The following is a 20463-nucleotide window of genomic DNA, read 5'->3' on the forward strand; positions in this document are numbered from 1 at the left end:
TATTGTTGCTGTATACACCAGACAGAGGGACTATGTAGATTGCACATGTATACATCAGACAGGGAACTATGTACATTGTATCTGTATACACCAGACAGGGAACTATTTACAGTGTAGCTGTATACATCAAACAGAGGGACAATGTACATGTAGCTGTATACATCAGACAGAGGAACTACATACATGTACATTGTAGCTATATACACCAGACAGTGAACGATGTATATTGTAGCTGTTTACATCAAACAGAAGAACAATGTACATGTAGCTGTACCTTTATTGATTTAAGTTGTCAGGATGAAGTTGTTAACCCGAAGGTGTCGCATTGGACACTATCATTATACTCATTCTTTTTTATTGAAGAGAGATGTATTCCTTCTCATAGTCCTCTGGCTGTCAAGAATCTTTTATTGGAATGTGTGGATTCATCAAACTATATATGAATATCTATATCACTACTGTTTCAAACCACTTAATTTAAGCCGATTTGAAGGGAATTAAACTGTATGAGAAGATGTAGGTTTTAAGTTTTAAATGTCAGTTTGTACCGTTTACTGCGATAGTGAACTGAAGGTTTAGTGCCCTTTGTTACCACTTTTATTCAATGCTCTTTTGTATAAATTTCTAGCCGTGAATAGCTGCAATAGCTGATGCGGCTTAGAGCAATATTTACTCACTCACTCTTTTATTTATGTGGTCTCCGACATGTGCATTAAGTGGAAACAATTGAAAATGAAGTACTGAATTAATTGATAGGATGTCTATATCGAATTGTGGAAAACAGAAATCCCAAAGGTTTAAATTTTGTGCATAATTTATATTATAAAACTTATTTTTTAGTGTCATTGCAAAAGGTATTCCTCAGGTCTCATCTTTTCATTATGTGCGTAATCTAGGTCTCTGTTTCCATCATCTTGTTCCTTCATCATCAGACTTTCTCCTCGCCCTTTAGGCCTCTTGGAGTCCTCTTCTCTCTTCATCACATTAAACACATCACATCTGGTTGACAGCCATCCTCGTCGGAACACAAGCATTGTGAACGCTGACACAAATATGATGGCCACAAAGTTGACTATCATCACCAGGGTCCTGATTGGGAACAATTGGCCATCAGTTTCTGTGTAAAAGGGGAAATGAATGAGAGCTGGTATTCCCAGAAGGGTGTCCCCAGCTGCCACTCTCAGGAAGAGGCTGAGAGCGTAACCGGTGAGCGCGCCGTAGGTGTTGGTGAACCCGATCCAGAGAATGCAGGTGAGTTGGGGGAAGAGGATGACGTACATAAGGTCGGAACACAAGTAGAACAGTCCATAAACTGACTTCACCAGGATGGCAAGGACGCACGACAACGTACCGGTCACCAGTATTCCACCTCTCATCACCCACATCACTTCTCGGTCGCTGGCCTGAGAATAATATTCATTTATATTATCAAGAAAACGAAATTGATATGTTTAAATGATTGAGTAACATTTAAAACGTTTTAACAATATTTCAGTAAACAATCCATAGGGGGTTTGTATTCGGTGACCACATTAAACTACACTCGTTTTCTCATAAGTTGTTTGAACAATCGTTCATAAATTCATTACCATGGTATTTCATATTCGGATTGACACAGTTCTGAAACTACCTGTGGGCGAAAGACATCTTTGTAGATATTCTTAGCAAAGATGGTTCCACTTGAGAGGACAGCGGAATCGGCAGATGACATAACAGCAGCAGCTACCACACCAAGTCCCAACACTCCAACCGGAAGTGGACACAGGTAGTTGAGCACCATGGGAAGGATAAAACTGTGGTATTCAGCAGGTATTGGGATATCGCCTGTGTAGGATGTTGCATTCCAATCTGGGAAAAATAACATGGAGGCAATCGGTTACCAGTTTTAACATATCTGATATAGCTCATGGAAAGTAGGTTGGGAAAGGTTCAACGTTGAGAAATCATTTTCATTTTCAATTTATTTTTCCAATTTCCTTTCAAAAGTAAGACGTTAGATTCACATCCTGACCTGCTGCTGCCCCGACTATTCCGATGGCTGCTGGGGGTATGGCAAGAAGTAAGCTTGCAATCGAAGCCAGAATTGAACTTGTTCGGGCAACACTAGGCGTCTTGCAAGCCAACACTCTCTGGTAGAAAGCCTGCATGGAAAATGAAAGTCTGCATTCCCTAAGACATAGATATAAAGTATAAAAAAACGTATATTGTATATCATATATGTGGCAGAGTAATATTTTGTACATACAAGTTAGGTTTTAATTCTATTTTAGCTATAGTTTTATACATATTCTATTTTATATTTGAATTAAGTACATAGTTTATTTACTATGTCTTACTTTTGCCACATAATTGTATTTCAACTTAAACATTAATACCATAGCTTATCTGTTTCATTCAGTCTATTATTTATCCAGCCTTGACTAACCATACCACTGCATGCTTTTCACCCACAGCACTTAGTATTCCACCCCGCGCATAGAGTACTCTATTGTTCTCTGTCGTCACTCACAATTGACCACAGGTATACCTTTGTTTGCTTGTGATCTGGGGCAGTTGCCAGATTACACTTGACGTATGTACTTCACGGTCATTTTGTATATATTTTGAATGGATCTTGTCTTGTATTCATGGATCCAATGGATGTGATTATTTCATGGATTTGAAAGTTAGTCGTAGTATATTTCTTGTGTGATACTTTATACGTATTCGTGTATTTCTAATTCTTAAAGTTAGAAATAAGTTGTGCTTGGTTTATTGCTAATCAGGTTGTGTATTGAATCCACAGTTCAGTGTATTCTGATTACAATTATTTTATATGATAAAGTATTATAAAGCAGTTTCTTTAATTGATAAATAGCTAATTTATCCTAGGCTATTATCATCTTAACTTGAACATTAACTAAATAAAACTAAACCCTAAATAAACTGTAGTAATTCTATACCTCAAATCACATTAAGGTAATCGTGTTAATTGTGCATAAGAATGTATGTGTATGTGTGAAAGTGCATTATTTAAGTAATTTGATCAATCCTTATTTTAAATACCTATTTTACTTATGTGTTGTGTATAATTATAGTGTAAATTGTATCTGCATTAGTTTATACTTTGTCGATGCAGATGTAACTGGTACAATCTTGGAAGCCTTGGTGACACGGCACAGGTTTCACCAATCTGGTATGTATTGTTTACAGTATGTGTTATTCATGTATGTATAAATGTATGTATCTATATATATGCTGACGTCGTATATCTTTGTAATTATCATGTAGTATTGTACTTGTCTAGTGTTATGACAGTAGACATGGTTTATGTTTAGTTTAAACTGATTATAGGGGCATAAGCAGATATAATATGAATATCATTCTGCATGTCATTTCCTACATGAGTACCCTTACAGGCTTACCCTTTTTACGAACACCTGGTGTCATCACTGATTTTCATATTCCATTCATATCATTTTTACCATCACAGTAAACTACGGTTATAAAGAACTCAAAGGGACCACGAATTTTAGTTCGTATTAACCGTAGTTCGTTATAAGCATATATACAGCATATATACAACAAATGTCCGGGTCTAAAAAATCAGTTCGGAATATCGGCATGTTCGTTATAAGCATGTTCGCTATAAAGGTAGTTTGCTGTTTTTTGTCTGTTACTCCCAATGGAATCTGACGAGGTTATTCTCTGGCATTGACGTTATATGTTATAATGTATTAGTAAAGAGCAAGTGAGATAAATACCTGCCAAGATAGACCTCCAAAGATGAGCTGACAACAGAGATCTGCATATAAACCAACCATGTTTGTGGGCAGTTCACCCACCCACGTGTCCTGTACTCGAGTGAGGTCCACAGAATGATGGAAGAAGGCAAACGGACATGCCACGATCTGAAAAAGAAACATCATCCTGAAAATACAGGTTGTGAATCGTTTGTAAACACTAAGTCTGACAAAATGCTTATCAGATTCAAGTGAAAGCAAGTGGGTGAAACCAAATGAAGAAAGTTTTTGGCGACAGATGTGGTGATAGAACCATCTGATATTATTTTCTAAAAGTGGATACATCAATGACGTTAATAATACACCCTTGTGTGGTAAAGTTACATTTAATAAAGTATGTTAAAAAATTTTAAATCCATTAAAGTCAGGAAGGAAGTGTACGTTCATACTTTAGCGATATCGCTTCCGGCCATATACAGCCCAGACTGACGGTGAGGGTCAAGAATGTTTTGCATCAACTTTACCACCTTATCCTACTGTGTACCCGTTTACTGAACAACATTTAGTGAGTGAGTGAGTGAGTTGGGTTTAACGCCGCTTTTAACAGTATTCCAGTCATATCGCGGCGTGTCAGCTTAATGTGGGAGGAAAGCCCGAAGTGATGCAGGTCTCAGACGTTTACCACTTCGGTGAAACCCACGAACAACATTTAGTGTGGGACATAGACTAAATAAAAGCGACCAAAACATTTCCAAAATCATTACTTAACATATGTATTTTAAGAAAAAAAAGCTCTGCTAAAAGCAAGGTCGAGGGTATGATTCCGACTTTTCCATGAGCATGAACATAAACCGTGTTCACGAATCGCTATCAAACAGAGATGATACCAGGTGATCGCGACAAGGTGAGAGTAACATGCCCCACCTATGGCACCCGTCACAAACACATGCAAAAGCAAATCAATAGGCCCCTGAAAAACACGGGCACAAGTCAAAATAAGGAATTGCATCAGACAATTTTTGTCATCTATGTAGTCCAGTCATTCCAGCACAATATATATTCAACCCACCACAAGTTGCAATAGAACTGATTTACACGCAGAATCCATCACTCCATAACATATATAAAGTCTACCAAAATCGGAGTGGTGGAATACTGTCAAATTTGAGAACAAAGGTCAGGGGGTCACGGTGACTGTGAAGCACTTATGTGAGATTAGATTCTTTTTGTTTAAATTGTGTCATGGTGCAAATCAAATGAAACTTCTCTTCATAAATTTTTTTTTCAAAAATATATAATTTATCAATGTAAGATATATACATCTTACAAAAACAACATCATGATTAGTCTAAGAAAAGTACTTACTTTTAAGTTCAATTAATAATGAGCAATATTTTTAAATATATTTAGTTAAATTGTAAAGTAATGTACTTGCGTTGTCTTTAGAAAGTTGACATTTCATCTCATGTTTAAATCTAAACAGGCTGTACCTTTTTGAAATACAACATCCAATTTAGTTTCTAGTTATTGTAAGTGCTTTATAATAAGCAAATGATATATAAGTTGGCTGCAGTTATTGAAGTTGCCGACTGCGGCGTTGAACAACAACCAACCAACCAACCAACCACTTTACTCTCCGTTATACCGTCATTACCACGACTCGGTTCAAGTGTTTCGATCCTGCACATCAAATCAGGGTAAATCACACTGATAAAGTTCCACTTTAACTTGTACAAAAGTCATTCTGATTTTCATCTGTGTTGGTCTAATGTCGTTCATCACTGAGATCAGGAATCTGGACATTCAAGCCAGCACATCAATGACACCCGACACATTAATGTTTCTTAAAGCTACGTCGCTAGGAGTTACACGTTTGATTTCCAGTTTAATTTGATGATGTTAATCAATTCCTCTGGTGCTGGTGGCGAATCTGTCTTTCCATTCTAGGGCTTGGAGGTAAACCCGCAAACTGTGGTATTTGAGTGCAGCTGGAGTCGGGGGTAGCCTCTGGAGATGGATATGGACAAGCCCTTAGGTAACCTTCACACAAAAATGCCAATGTCTCAAAATAATAAGTCTTTCACCGTTTAACAGACACACGATTGCGTCAAATTTGGAAATGACCTCCACATTGCTACCATAAAGCATTCTGAAAGCTTTACCAAGACCCTGAATGTTGTAACCCTGATCAAACAACCTCTGAGCAAGAGTCATATGGCGTTCTTTGAAATCATGGTAACAAAAGCATGCTCGGTTGTACCTCAAAAGTTGTGAAATGTAAACTCTAAAGGCTGGTGTTGCTGCAAAATTGTTCGACATGAAGGGAACGAAGCATAAATCATTGGATGGGAATTGGCTAGTTGACCGTTACTGAACGATATCAGATCATCGATATACTTGAAATTTATGTTGACATAATTCCCTTGTTTTGAAAAATTGCAATTCGTGTGTATAAAGAAATTTATAAGAAGGGGGCATGACTGTTTTTTATGAGTGTGTCTACCCCTTGCCTAAATGTATTATCCCCAAATATCACCTTTTGTTTTCTCAATAATCTTCAGATGACATTTGCTTTCATTTTTGAATAATTGCCCTGAACCATTGGAGAGAGAGATGTGACCATATCACAAACCAATCATACTTGGTACAGGTGACCATCTCTCCTGAGCCACATACGTTCCCCAGAATCATCCGATTTGGACCATTCGTGGCTCTTTATATATATAATATCCTTACCAGTCCCACGCAAAGACAAATGAGCTGGATGACATCAGTGTAGGCCACAGAGTACAGCCCTCCTATAAAGGTGTAGAATACGGCCACACAAGTGGAAACGATGATAGACAGCACAGGATCTAAGTCCAAAATGATAGACGTTGTGGATCCTGTAACGATACTTTGTTGTATTAAACCATTCTTTGGACACATTAAAACACATTCTTTTCTGGTCAGTTATGTTATTTGCGATGATTGTTGATGGTATTGTAGTGGCTAGGTGAGTTTATTTTAACGCCGCTTTGAACTGTATTCCAGTTATATCACGGCGGGTCAGCTTTATGTTGGAGGGAAGCTCGAAGCGATGCAGGTGTCTGACGTTTACCACTTTGGTGAAACCCACGAGTATGGGTAGCGTGCCCAAGTGCTGCAACTCGGCACAGCGAATTGCGGCGCTTGGGCGACTTGGCCACACGTGCGTGACATAAGAGGTGAGGTGAAATGGGTTTTTACCTCGCGTTCAAGATTATTGCACTTACATGTATATAGCGACGTGCATTCACGTTTGTATATAGTCCGATTTTATAGTGCTAGCCCACCGAGATACCATGCCGCTGTTTAACATGAATACCCCGCTCAGACACAGTATACTGACTCCGAGCCGACCAGTCCTTGTTTTAGCCTCTTAATGCCGAAGGCCAGGCAGAGTAACAACAAGTTCCATATTTTAACGTCTTTTGGCATGACGCGGACGGGGATCGAACCCCTGACTTTCTGCTCTCGGGTAGACACCCTATCCACCAAACCACGCAGGCAGTTCCACGGTATAAGAAAGTTATTATATGTCAAATAGAAATATCAGGATTTTAGCAACCCAATGTCATATCAAGGTTTCTTTGAATTCACATATCCAACAAGTTACCTAGGGCTGACAAGATGGCGGCTGTCCAGAAGACATCTCCCATCAGCTGCGGGAAGAAGAGAAGACTTCCGGCACGATCTCCCAACTTTGCCTGGATGGGGTCGAACATGGTGACATATCCTCCTCTCCTCATCTTAGGCGCGTAAAACACTCCAGCTGAAGTTTGACATATTTTATTAGCATCAGTTGATATATCTTGTTTACTTACTTGTAAATATGAATGTTTAACTGCATGCATCATTTGATGTTATATTACGAACGAACTTATAGGCCGAAAATATGATCATTATCTTTCTTTCATAGTACACGAGAGAACATAATGGCCTAGTCGCCTAAAGTGTCCCTTTTTCCTGTGGTGAGTTACGTCCCCTGGCCATGCCAGGATCGTGTGATCGAGTACTCGATTGATCAGCACGATCCTTGCGCTTTTTGATTTCACCAGTGTGAAATGTGCCTAAGTATTGTCCTTTACTCTGATTTAGGATTTTTAAGCATATCGCATTCATTTGCTTGGCATGACTCTATAAGGAACGTCATGCTTTAAGAGTAAAGGTCGAAAGCAACATAAAGGGATAATGTATGAAACAGTTAAATTTGCATTTCAGTTAAACTCCAATGAATACATCCATCATCCGCTCTCTTACCGATGACAATTGATACGGCGTACAAAATGGGGGCATTGGTCCAGATGAGGCCGCTGTATGCCATGGCTTCCGCTGTACCATTGATGTAGCCTCCACCGACGTTGGTAGCTGAAGACACATGTTGTCTGACACTCAGACAATTTCTTAGGCATTATCGGTGAGTGAGGGAAAAAATCCATCAACCATAAACTTGGTATCGCCCATCCTGATGTAAACACCTCAGTCTGTAATTATCACTACTGGCTGTAGTTATGGAAAATGTTTTGTTAGATTACCATGGCATATGATGTTTTATGTCGTATGTTGGATACTAGTGTTATCTATGCGATAAACCAATCCGATAAACTTGGTATCATGATCTGATAAATATGCAGCAGAAACTACTTTCAAGCTCCGTACATCAATGCGATGCCCTCTTTCACATGGCGATAATCTTGGCTGCAAGTCACCTAGTAGCGCCAATCATCTGCTGGCTTCTCTTGTTAGTTTCCACCTATTGTTATTTTCCACCTTTTGTTATCTTATTAATTTTGTTGCCCTTACAGGTACATATATATGCCCTCTGCCTCATGACATTCATTCACATGCTGAAGGAGTAAGCATATACTCCGAAACGTTGTGTTCCTCATAGTAAAGAAGTTGACATCCATCAATTCCACCCACTGTTATTTTCGACCTTTTGTTATCTTATTAATTTTGTTGCCCTTACAGGTACATATATATGCTCTCTGCCTCATGACATTCATTCACATGCTGAAGGAGTAAGCATATACTCCGAAACGTTGGGTTCCTCATAGTAAAGAAGTTGACATCCATCAATTCCACCCACTGTTATTTTCGACCTTTTGTTATCTTATTAATTTTGTTGCCCTTACAGGTACATACATATGCCCTCTGCCTCATGACATTCATTCACATGCTGAAGAAGTAACCATATACTCCGAAACGTTGTGTTCCTCATAGTAAAGAAGTTGACATCCATCAATTCTCTTCCTTATGTGTATCACTTCCAAATGCCTGTCAAAAACCTGATTTAACAAAGCTGCTTGTAGCCAAAGTGAAAAGCTATTTTGATATCTTCAGACCATGATGTCTGTACAAAACACACAATAACTGACGGTCTTTATCCTTTTTAGCTGTGTGGCTTGTGCAAATGTATCATTTTTGGAAATCTGAATGCACACTTCAACAAATCTGCCGCAAATAACTCAAACGGGAAATGTTTTACATATGAAGTATCACAACTAAACTGGCAAAGACAGAATGTTATCAGTTATTGCGATGTGGTCTTTTAAGCCAGAAGTGGCATCAAAGCTGTTACACTAAACCTTGTGTCATCACTATTTGATAGCGGTTCATAAACACATTTAGTAGGTGAGGTGAGGTGAGGTGAAATTGGGTTTAACGTCGCGTCCAAGATTATTGCACTTATATAGCGAGGTGCATGCACGTGTGTGTGTGTGTGTTTGTTGCTGCTTGTACTAGTCCGGACTGATGCCGATTTATAGTGCTAGCTCACTGAGATACCATGCCGCAGTTGAACACAAGTACCCCACTCAGACACAGTATACTGACTCCGAGCCGACCAGTCCTTGTTTGAGCCCCTTAATGCCGAGCGCCAGACAGGGTAACGACAAGTACCATCTTTTAACGTCTTTTGGTATGACGCGGCCGGGGATACATTTAGTTGGAATCGTACAATGGACTGGTGATTATGGAAAGGGTTTGTCGCTTGTTTTCATAAATTTGATATAGCACAACTCAGTCTAGCGTCATTAGTCACCAAGGTCATGTTTAACCTACCTGTCAGGGTAAAACATGAAAGAATGAGTCCCATACTCCTGTTTGCAACAAATGAATCTTCAGCACTTTTATTTCTGCTTTTCCTCGCGGCGATGATGCCGATGATGAGGATGAGTATGTAGAACACGATGACGGATATGAGTCCAGCGACGTTCACAGCCATGATGTCGATGACGATCTCCTTTTGTGGTGAATTCTCTGACACATGACCTGTCCCAATTTCCAGTGGGGTTTGTCACGGCTGTTAGGTTAGTCAACAGCACGTTCCTATAACATTGTAATTCTCATGAACGTCACACACTACTTTTTGAAGGATATTGAGTGAGTGAGAACGGTTTTAACCATTTTCCAGCAATATCACGGCGGGGGACACCAGAAATGGACTTCACACATTGTACCCATGTGGGGAATCGAACCCGGCGTGACGAGAGAACGCTTTAACCGCTCGGCTCCCCCGCCGCCCCTGAAGGATTTTTAAGTGAACTAGCAATGCGTTGTTTATTATAATTATAATAATGAGATATTCCAATTCCTATTCCTTTTAACAAAGTTACCATATAAACTGCCGGACAAAAGAAAATATATACTTGAACACCGGATTTGACCAACAAATTACATCCGCTATCAAAACGTTACAAGGCTGTAAACAGTCGCCGAAACGCTGCAAACTTAAGCACCAAAACACAATTGTGATACCCGTATCAAATTCATCATCATCGAAGAACCTTTTCTTGTTTGTTTCATTTAGAGCCACCATCAAACAAGGGTGAATACTTTCTTTTTCTCTTAAGTTTATTCCAAAGGGAACAGGTCGGCATAAAGAAGACGAGAGACTTGGCGCAAATCGGAATTCTATCCACTTTTGGTAAAATGAATAAAGTGATAGATAAACATTACACGCTAACGCCTCCGGGTCGAAATGAGAGAGTGGGTTTGATCTAACATCACTTTGGACTGTATGATTTGTTTTTGTATGTTGTTGGTTTGTTGTTTAACGCCGCACTCAGCAATATTCCAGCTATATGACGGCGGTCTGTGTCTGTACATTGAGTTGACCGTGATGACAATTAATGGACGAATGATACACGAATGAGGAAGGAAGACGATAGGTTTCTTTGACTAAATACCTTTGCAGAGAGAGAGAATATTGTGAGGTTACATGTTGAGAGGGGGGGGCACGGGGAGTCCAGTCGTCAATAAGGCGCCGCGTTTCGCTGTGCAGAGTTGCGTCGCTTGGGCACGCCCGAAACATATGATTGTGGGTTCAAATCCCGGTTCGCCTCGATTATGTTTCTAGGTTTGTCAGCACCACGCCCGTGCTCGTGGGTGTCACCGAAGTGGTAAACGTCTGAGACCTGCATCGCTTCTTGCTTACCTCCCACAGTAAGCTGACACGCCGTGATAAAATAGGAATACTGTTAGAAGCGGCGTTGGACCCAACTCACTCACTCACTCACTCACTCACTCACTCACTCACTGTTTTATGGTGACGAAAGCCCAAATAGGCTTTCATGAATTTAATAAATATGATCTTCATATCGCAGTGTCGGAAACGGTATAACATAATTTCCATATAGACCGAAGCTCTGATGATTGCAAAACATTCGAATACGCTTTGAAATATGTGGCAACGTCAATAGAAATTCTTGGCACTTGTCTAAACGAATCAAAAAGGTTTTGGAAGATATTAGATTTCAGTAAATATAGGAATAATTTAATACTGAGCCCTTAACTATTTATACATGTCACATCCAACTGTTTTACAAGGATCTTCTCGATATGCATCCTTCAGCATACTGTTTGAAATATAAGATTTATCATATTCCAAAGAACATATTTTAATTAAAAGTGCTTCTTAGTGATTTCTTTGATACGTTCCTGAAACCGAGCCATTGATACTTACATCTTGAGAACATTCTTCTATTTTCTACAGTGAATTATCTATAAATCCACACGCTCATACTTATATATTCAACGATACATATGTAAATTTTATCTGACAATGAAACAGTGTTAGATATTGTCATCAGCTTTTAACAAATTTATTAATACACTCTTTAAGTGTTTAAAAATGATTTAAATATCCAAAATGTATAAACAACATATTTAAAATGACGTGACAAGTGTTACATGCAGAAAATATGTCAATAATACCTTTAAATTGTTGCATCGGTGACGAGAACTGTAGTTTATATGAACGGTTCATTTGGAGGTTGATTGGATGCTAGAATTAATCAGAAATACCTTTAGATTTTTGAAAGGTACCGACAGAAGGAGATACACGAATGTATTTTTAAGAGGGCACATTAGGCTATACAATGATCAAGTTCGTACCTCGCAAATGAACAGCGGAAAACTACAGATGCCACTGGTATCATGGACATATCTTACTTCGTTGTGAGAAGAAATATAAACAAGCACCTGACCCTTGGCAATGTGCGAAGGAGTGTATTATTGTTGTTGTTTATAAATTAGGTAGTTGGTAGTCAGTGTCGATTAATGTACATTGATACATTCGGCTTCTCGTTCTCTAACAGGTATATTCGTGTGTCTGTGTGTCCGCATGGGCTTAATGATACATCAGCTTCCATGAAATACCATCTTCTTTATGTTTATTATACACTGTTTCTATCAGATAACGTTGCTAGCATTTTAAGGAATTGAATTGAACTTCTCACACTGACAAAACAACACTTTTATACAATGTAACAAAATGAATATAATTAATTATGAAAATTCATTAACTATCACAATTAAACATTGACTGAACCTCCATAGGCGTAGAGCTCGTAGCATGAAGAACGCCAGTACGCTTCGGGCTTATAGCTCGTATATCACAGTTTCTTTTATGGATTATTGAAAATAGTCATCCCGAAGTTTCACTTTTTTATTTTGTGCACTATCTCTGTAACCACCCTCTCGTTCCTTCATCATCAGACTTTCTCCTCGTTCTTCACCTCTCTTGGTGTCCTCTTCTCTCTTCATTACATTAAACACATCAAAGCTGGTTGACAGCCACCCTCGCCGGAACACAAGCCTTGTGAACGCCGACACAGATATGATGGCCACAAAGTTTACTATCATCGCCAGGGTCTTGAAAGGGAACAGTTGGCCATCAGCTTCTGTATAAAAAGGAAAGTGGATAAGAGATGGTATGCTGAGCAGAGGGTCCCCACCAGATATTCTCAAGAGGAGGCTGAGGACGTAGCCGGCGAGAGCGCCGTAGGTGTTGGTGAACCCGATCCAGAGAACACAGGTAAGTTGGGGGAAGAGGATGACGTACATGAGGTCGGAACACATGTAGAACAGTCCGTAAACTGATTTCACTAGGATGGCAATGATGCACGACAACGTACCGGTCACCAGTATTCCACCTCTCATCACCCACAGCAATTCCCGATCGCTGGCCTAGAGAAGGAAAATGCTTTCATTTAGACATTAGAAGCTAGTAATGAGAAAAACCGTACCCATGGCATTTAATATTATAACAAAAACGTTATCAAAACTGTACTAAAATGTTATTTCTTTAGCATTTCAGTGTAACGTAAAACACACTCAAAAGAAATAAGTAAATAAGTAACCATATTCTTTATAACTAAATATACCTGTGGACGTATGACATCTTTGTAGATATTCTTAGCAAAGATGGTTCCACTTGAGAGGACAGCGGAATCGGCAGATGACATAACAGCAGCAGCCACCACGCCAAGTCCTAACACTCCAACCGGAAGAGGACACAGGTAGTTGAGCACCATGGGAAGGATAAAACTGTGGTATTCAGCAGGTATTGGTATGTCGCCAGTGTAGGTTGTGGCATTCCAATCTGACAACGACAACATGAACGCAATTAAGGGTTTTTTGGAGTACAAACGTTGTATAAAAGTTGACCATTTTAGTCAATTTGATCTTAAAGGGCCATACGTTGATAATACCTGACCCATTTCAGAAATGACTTATTAGGGGACATCCCAATTTTTAGGTAAATAAATATAATTGACATACTGACCTACTGCTGCCCCAACTACTCCAATGGCTGCTGGGGGAATGGAAAGAAGTAAACTACACAACGCTGCAAGAAGCGAACTTGTGCGAGCAACACTGGGTGTCTTGGAAGCCAACACTCTCTGGTAGAAAGCCTGCATGGAAAATGAAGGTCTGCATTAGCAACGTGACAGATACAAGATATAAAGAAAACCGTATGTAGTATATCACATATGGCAGTCTCTTGTAAAACACCTGCAAAGAAACAGAAATATAGAGAATTTTCATAAAAAGGCAGGAAATAATATCCTATCCTTCATACCTGTATGATTGCAGTCACGATCTGACAGTGTCAGTAAACAACACCTCGCGGTGATCTATGGATTCACATCAGCACTTATTTAACACATATAAAAACCACTTATATATAATCAGCCACTTGTTCGATGACAACACTTGCACACCTATCCCAAGCATCGTGTTAGCACATTTGACGGCATGATATTGACGGCAAGGTATTACAACGTACCATAACTAAACTCCGTAATATTTCGTAACATAAATGCTCGTCTACTGCTTGTCTTCATATCTATTTGTTGTAAACAAGCTACATGTACAAAAGGCGTAGTTTTAGGGCATTTTGATAATTCAAATGGTCATATTGTCCCGTGTTTTGAGTAGCTAGTTTACCCCGATGTAGCTGGTCAGCATACATATGAGGCCACGCTTAACGTCATTAAATTATGTGTATATCTTCACAGATACCACAGGGATATAAAACATGCATAAAAAATTACTTTCAGTTTGTGTTAGCCCAGTGGAGTGTAATCCTTCAACAAGTGATTGCGAAACACACTATAAACTCGCACAAAGTGAAAGTCAGACATTGAAATGATATTTGAAATTGTCGTTTTATTTTGCAAATCAAGGTTAAGGGTGAGGTGCGATCTGACCTTATTTATCAGTATTTTGCTGACAATCTTTGGACAGTTAACAATGTATAATAATATTTAAATCAATAAAGTTATCTGAAGTGTACAGAGGGATTGTGGTTTCGAGTAAGGGATACCGAAATTGAATTTAATTACACAATTTAATGGATCTGGTCAATTTCTTAAAACTGAAAGAAATTCCTGTTTGACAATATCTTTGTCCAACGTAAGGAAATAGCATAGACAAAAGTTGTTGGTATCGCCGTTGCTACAAACCGTGTCCTTTTCTTTGCTGATCTGTTTCATTTTGCATACGAATTCTTAAATAAGAGAAAGAACACAATGTCAAGAAGTTATACATCAGCTTCAGATATAGATATGATCTTATAAGAATTATTCAGGGTTGTGCATAGTTGCGTCCCCTTGGCACGCCAGAACCGATGATTGTGGGTTCGAATCCCGGTTCGCCCCAAATAAGTTTCTAGGTTTGGGCATAGAAATTAAAATGATGCATGGCAACCTCTGCACAAAGCTGTGCGACAAAATGGATTATTTCAATTTCCCAATGGTTGATTTCACAATTCATGTTGAGCAGTATGATCAACTGTTATGACATAAAATCATTTTGATTATCAAATAATAAGAAAACAATATTTATGCATGACAACTGCGTGTGCAATATGTTCAAGATCCATGGAAATATAGAACAATAAGTTATAGCAAGCACGTATGTGCACATTATGTCATTAATGTAAATATTGGCCTTAAGAACAATAAACGATTGCCATTGTCATTTCCATTGACAATATACCATCAGTTGCAGCTGATCGTGTCTATATTTTTCGATTGCTTTGTCATTAGAGCATGAACCTTTTAGTCAAATGTAACGGGAAGACACGTTTTGCTTTCACTTCACCATCACCTTGCTTACAAATCAAGGTTTTACCATCGAAACCTGATTAATTCCCGAAATGTTTATACAGTCGTGCCCCGCTTATACGGACTTCAGATATCCGGAAACCTCGGTTCCCGGACGATTTTCATTCAAAACGAAATAATTATATGCAGCCTTTACTAAACATATTTAAAATAATAATAACCCTAAGCGAAGCAGCTGATCGCTATTCTCGGGTATTATTTTTTACATGGAACCAGTCTGACCAGTCACCGTCAAGGCTCACGCGCACGTGATCGCGTGATCGCGAGAATTTCATGTTGACATAGAATCGTCAAACAAAAACAAATATGACTTTTAACGAGTCAAAGTATGTCATTTATGATATATGTATCCATTCTCTGTCAACTAAAGTTCGTTTCAAGGCGTCAATAGCGGTATTCTGACCGTGGTTGCTGTTAATAACGGTGAGTTGTGCGATCTTCCGATCGCTTCACGCACGATTTCGCCGAAATTAATAAAAACAATATGTATAAGGAATTTTGTCATGAGTTGCATAATTGAAGGGAAGTAACTCTTCCAGTAAGAAGCTGGTTTCAGTTATACGGAAATTCGTTTATACGGACGAATTGTGAAATGACGCAAGTGTCCGTATAAACGAGGCACGACTGATTATTCAGAGTCATTTACTACGACTCTTCACTTGTCAACGTGAAGTGCGATGCTGTCTCATATATATGAAGGGCAGACACACGATAGAGCAGGGAATGCATATGCTGACCCTCATCGCGAATTGCTGGTTGTATCACTGATTATAGCACCTCTGAGATTGATCCTGCCTTGCATGGCGATAGGTGAGGTGAGCTGACATGGGGTTTAACGTCGCGTCCAAGATTATTGCACTTATACAGCGACGTGCATGTACATGTGTGTGTTTGTGTGGCTGTTTGTTCTGATGACGATTTATAGTGCTAGCTCGCTGAGATACCATGCCGCAGTTTAACATGAATATCCCACTCAGACACAGTATACTGACTCCGAGCCGACCAGTCCTTGTTTTAGCCCCGTAATACCGAGCGCCAGACAGGGCAACAACAAGTACCATCTTTTAACGTCTTTTGGTATGACGCGGCCAGGGATCGAACCCCGGACCTTCCGCTCTCCGGGCGGACGCTCTACCACTAGGCCACGGAGGCGGTTGCATGGCGATACATGGAAAAACACGTTGCATATACATGTGCGATAAACAATATAAATATACCAGTAAATGTTCTGTTACTTTTTCTTTGCTATTTTTAGTGGTTCAAAGGTGTTTAATGCCTTATAATTTCGAACTCAATTGAGTTCATGGGTGGCAAATCTTTGGGACATACATCTGTGGATATGAACTACAACGTATGAACCACATACCTGCCACGATAAACCCCCAAAGACCACCTGACAAGACACATCTGCATATACACCAATCTGGTTTGTGGGCAGCTCACCCAACCACGTGTCCTTGATGCGGGAGAGGTCAACAGATGGGTGGAAGAAGGCAAACGGAAATGACACAATCTGAAAGGAAAGAGAATCCTCGGGCATAGCATGTAGAAAATGGAACATTATAACGCTTTATAAGCCACATGATGAAGAGAACCGCCATAGTAAAACATGTATACATTCATAATCACTGAATATTTACATTTAGTACTAACTACTAAATGACTTTATCGCGCGTATCCAAACCATGGGCTAATTACGTCTGTAACCCAATCACCCCTCGTAACTCAATCACCCCGGGCCACCACTCGGCACCGTGCCCGGGGAATAATCCCGCGCAAGCATCATCCCGCCCTTTGTTAGTCCGTCATTCGCGAACAACCCTTCTCCAAGTACACACGTGTGTCACTGTATCTAATCGCTTTCCCACCCACCCACCCAGCTTGCCACTCATTTTATTTCTTTTTCAGCCTGACGTGTCCTCTTCACCATGAATGCTAATCACTTCTTTTCTTCAGCATTTATTCTATTCCAGGTACCAGCAGAGCGGATTGTATATATGTAAATAAACCTGTACATATGTAAAATTGGTTTTCAGGGCCCTTGTATATATGTACATACTTTTAAACGATTCTGATATATGTAAACTAACATGACTTCTTAATAGCTGTATATATGTATATATGCAATACCTGTCTCAACAATAAGCTATGTCGAGGTGTGCGGGGTTCTTGTGGGCTACACTGCTAGTAACAAATTAACTTGCTTCCAAATTAATACTCGTGCTTAAGGCTACCTGCTTTTCAGCGGGAACCTTTCCGGGGTTACCTGCTTCTCAGTGGGAACCTTGTCTTTCCCGACTTTTCAGCCGGGGAATCTAAAAATAACATACGTTGGGGCAAACAATTGCCACGTATATGGGCCCGGCGGCGGAAGTCGTCTTGTCAAGCGGTAGCTGACAGTTGGGTCCGCGGCGGGAGCCGCATAATGGTTTTGCTAATGGGGCCAGGCAGTGGGATCTGCTTTGGCCGGCTACCTGGGGCCGGGCAGCGGTAGTCTGACTTAAGCCAGCAGCGTGGAGCTGCTTTTGGCAGCGTGGGAGTTCCCAAGCAATGGTAGCGTTTAAATATGCTACCGTGGGGGCCGGACAGCGGTAGCAGTCTCAGGCCAGCAGCGCTAGCTGCAATCGCCGTTGGCCACGCGCGTGGCCATGGCAACGGTAGCATTTTGGTATACACAATTAGCAGCTAAGTAGCCCACTGGTACCTGCACACCCTCGGCCATTTAACCCAATCTCATCTTCTGTTTTTATTATAGGCACGGGCATCCACGGCTCGGTGGCCCGTGCCTCTCCTTGGCATATCACGGGATAATGTTGTGTAATTTTATATTCTTACAGTGTGATAATTTTTGTCTTAATCCTCACCTTTGCGCCCTGTCATAGGTTATTATCCTGACTGGTCCAACAGAGAAATGTATTGTATGACAACAGTGTAGATCCATCAAGTGTTCCTGACACAGGCATCTATCATCCGACACATCTTAAAAACAATGTTTCACGTTAGACAACTATTCTACTTTATAATGATATCCTTACCAGTCCCACGCAAAGACATATGAGCTGGATGACATCAGTGTAGGCCACAGAGTACAGTCCTCCGATGAAGGTGTAGAACACGGCCACACAGGTGGACACGATGACGGACAAGACAGGATCTAAGTCCAGAATGATGGACATGGTGGATCCTGTAATATTGCACCGTCCGGAAGTCAAAATAAATAAACTGCCGGGCAAGACAATGTATACACTTGGGAATTTGAGTTTACCAAAAGATTACAAACGTTACTAGGCTGATATATAATGTATGTTATATAGCCTATGACACCCTATCAAATACATCACCATCGAATAACCATTTCTTGTTTTAGTCACTATCAAACATACATGGGTGTATACTTTCTTGCGACGGATGTTTATCATTGATAGGATAACAGAATGTCCCAGTCATGCAAGATTTATATTTGCTCATTATCTTCGTTTGTCAGAACCAAGACGGTAAGACTATATGACATGTATGACATGAATTTTGACCTCCAATACGATGAAGAATAAATGCAATATCGATAGGACTGTCAAAGTCTCACCCAGAGCAGACAAGATGGCGGCTGTCCAGAAGACATCTCCCATCAGCTGGGGGAAGAAGAGCAGACTTCCGGCACGATCTCCTAACTTTGCCTGGATGGGATCGAACATGGTGATATATCCTCCTCTCCTCATTTTAGGCGCGAAGAAAACTGCAGCTGAGGATTTATTTGAATAGTTGATTTTTGTAAGTGAAATTGATGGCGCTGTTCTATAATCTCGTCTTAAACGGTAAATTGTGCTGTCAGGATCTAAGTTTCAGTTTTCAGATAAAAATTAAATATGAGGCGACAATGAACCCTTGGTGTCTACAACCATCTCTCTATACATTGATTTAGTTGAATTTATCTTACCAATGACATATGATACACAATACAGTATAGGAGCGTTGGTCCAGATGAGGCCGCTGAATGCCATGGCTTCCGCTGTACCATTGATGTAGCCTCCCCCGATGTTGGTAGCTGAAGAAGTGTCTCCGTGTTATTATATTTCATATAGCCAAGAAAATATAAATTATCAAATGTTGATAAAAGAACGAGATCTCTTTCATCCAGCCTGAAAAAAACCCTTATTGCAATGTCATAATTGGTAATGACATCGATAATAAATATTTTTGAATATTAGGCATTAATCTGACATTCAGCCTTCCTTGGTGAGCACTGGTTAAATGGCTTCACCAATGAATTAACAATAGCTGGCTAATTTTGTACCACAAATTCCAATTCGTCCGGTGTCTAGTGAAAGGTTTTGGGTTTGGAAATAATTACATTAGAAATGCGGATGAATAACATGTGAATGTGTGAACCTGCACTATAGGATACTTCATTTTCGTTTGATTGTTTTTTGTTTAGCGCCGCACCCAGCAATAATCCAGCTTTTTGACGGCAGTCTCTGAATGCATCGATCCCGTAAGTCGCCTCTTACATCAACCATAGTTGCCTTGGTTTTTGTAAAGGTATGTGGTTTACTCAAAATATATATGTTTTGGATAAATTGTTCTCACCTGACAGGGTAAAGAACGTCAGCCATAGCCCCATGCTTCTATTGGCCACGAATGAGTCTTCAGCACTGTTATTTCTGCTTTTCCTGGCAGCGATGATTCCGATGACGAGGATGAGGATATAGAACACGATGACGGAGATAAGTCCGGGAATGTTCACGGCCATGATAGTGCACTTAGTTTACCTATTGAAACAAACTGTTTTTTAGCAAAATCATAAAATC

At 39.9% G+C, this 20463-nt stretch overlaps 2 protein-coding genes across 2 annotated transcripts; both read right to left on the reverse strand.

Annotated features, from left to right (window-relative positions):
- Positions 1 to 842: 842 nt before the first annotated feature.
- On the reverse strand, positions 843 to 9969 carry LOC139469636 (high-affinity choline transporter 1-like). The gene is made up of 8 exons (XM_071251863.1): positions 9807 to 9969; positions 8004 to 8111; positions 7360 to 7515; positions 6459 to 6607; positions 3744 to 3890; positions 2012 to 2141; positions 1631 to 1848; positions 843 to 1403 (listed from the first exon to the last, which is right to left on the reverse strand). The coding sequence occupies exons 1-8, from the start codon at positions 9967 to 9969 to the stop codon at positions 843 to 845; spliced, it is 1632 nt and encodes a 543-aa protein (XP_071107964.1).
- A 2690-nt stretch (positions 9970 to 12659) lies between these two features.
- Positions 12660 to 20405, reverse strand: LOC139469638 (high-affinity choline transporter 1-like). The gene is made up of 8 exons (XM_071251864.1): positions 20243 to 20405; positions 19593 to 19700; positions 19242 to 19397; positions 18694 to 18842; positions 17025 to 17171; positions 13813 to 13942; positions 13412 to 13629; positions 12660 to 13214 (listed from the first exon to the last, which is right to left on the reverse strand). Exons 1-8 carry the CDS (start codon positions 20403 to 20405, stop codon positions 12660 to 12662), a joined length of 1626 nt encoding a protein of 541 aa, XP_071107965.1.
- Between the last annotated feature and the right edge of the window lie 58 nt (positions 20406 to 20463).

The sequence above is a fragment of the Haliotis cracherodii genome, unplaced genomic scaffold (genome assembly GCF_022045235.1).
Source record: "Haliotis cracherodii isolate W230 unplaced genomic scaffold, xgHalCrac1.p SCAF_2, whole genome shotgun sequence".
Lineage (NCBI taxonomy): Eukaryota > Metazoa > Mollusca > Gastropoda > Lepetellida > Haliotidae > Haliotis > Haliotis cracherodii.

What these genes read in the sequence shown, in the direction of transcription:
- LOC139469636 (XM_071251863.1), bottom strand. Translation starts at nt 9,969, where the DNA reads ATGGCTGTGAACGTCGCTGGACTCATATCCGTCATCGTGTTCTACATA. An exon ending in CGCCGTATCAATTGTCATCG is followed by an intron (nt 7,516 to 8,003) that starts GTAAGAGAGCGG and finishes GTCAAACTTCAG; the next exon opens with CTGGAGTGTTTTACGCGCCT. An exon ending in TTTGTCTTTGCGTGGGACTG is followed by an intron (nt 3,891 to 6,458) that starts GTAAGGATATTA and finishes TTTCTTTTTCAG; the next exon opens with ATCGTGGCATGTCCGTTTGC.
- LOC139469638 (XM_071251864.1), bottom strand. Translation starts at nt 20,405, where the DNA reads ATGGCCGTGAACATTCCCGGACTTATCTCCGTCATCGTGTTCTATATC. An exon ending in GACGTTCTTTACCCTGTCAG is followed by an intron (nt 19,701 to 20,242) that starts GTGAGAACAATT and finishes ACACTTCTTCAG; the next exon opens with CTACCAACATCGGGGGAGGC. An exon ending in AAGATGTCATACGTCCACAG is followed by an intron (nt 13,215 to 13,411) that starts GTATATTTAGTT and finishes TTCCTTCTCTAG; the next exon opens with GCCAGCGATCGGGAATTGCT.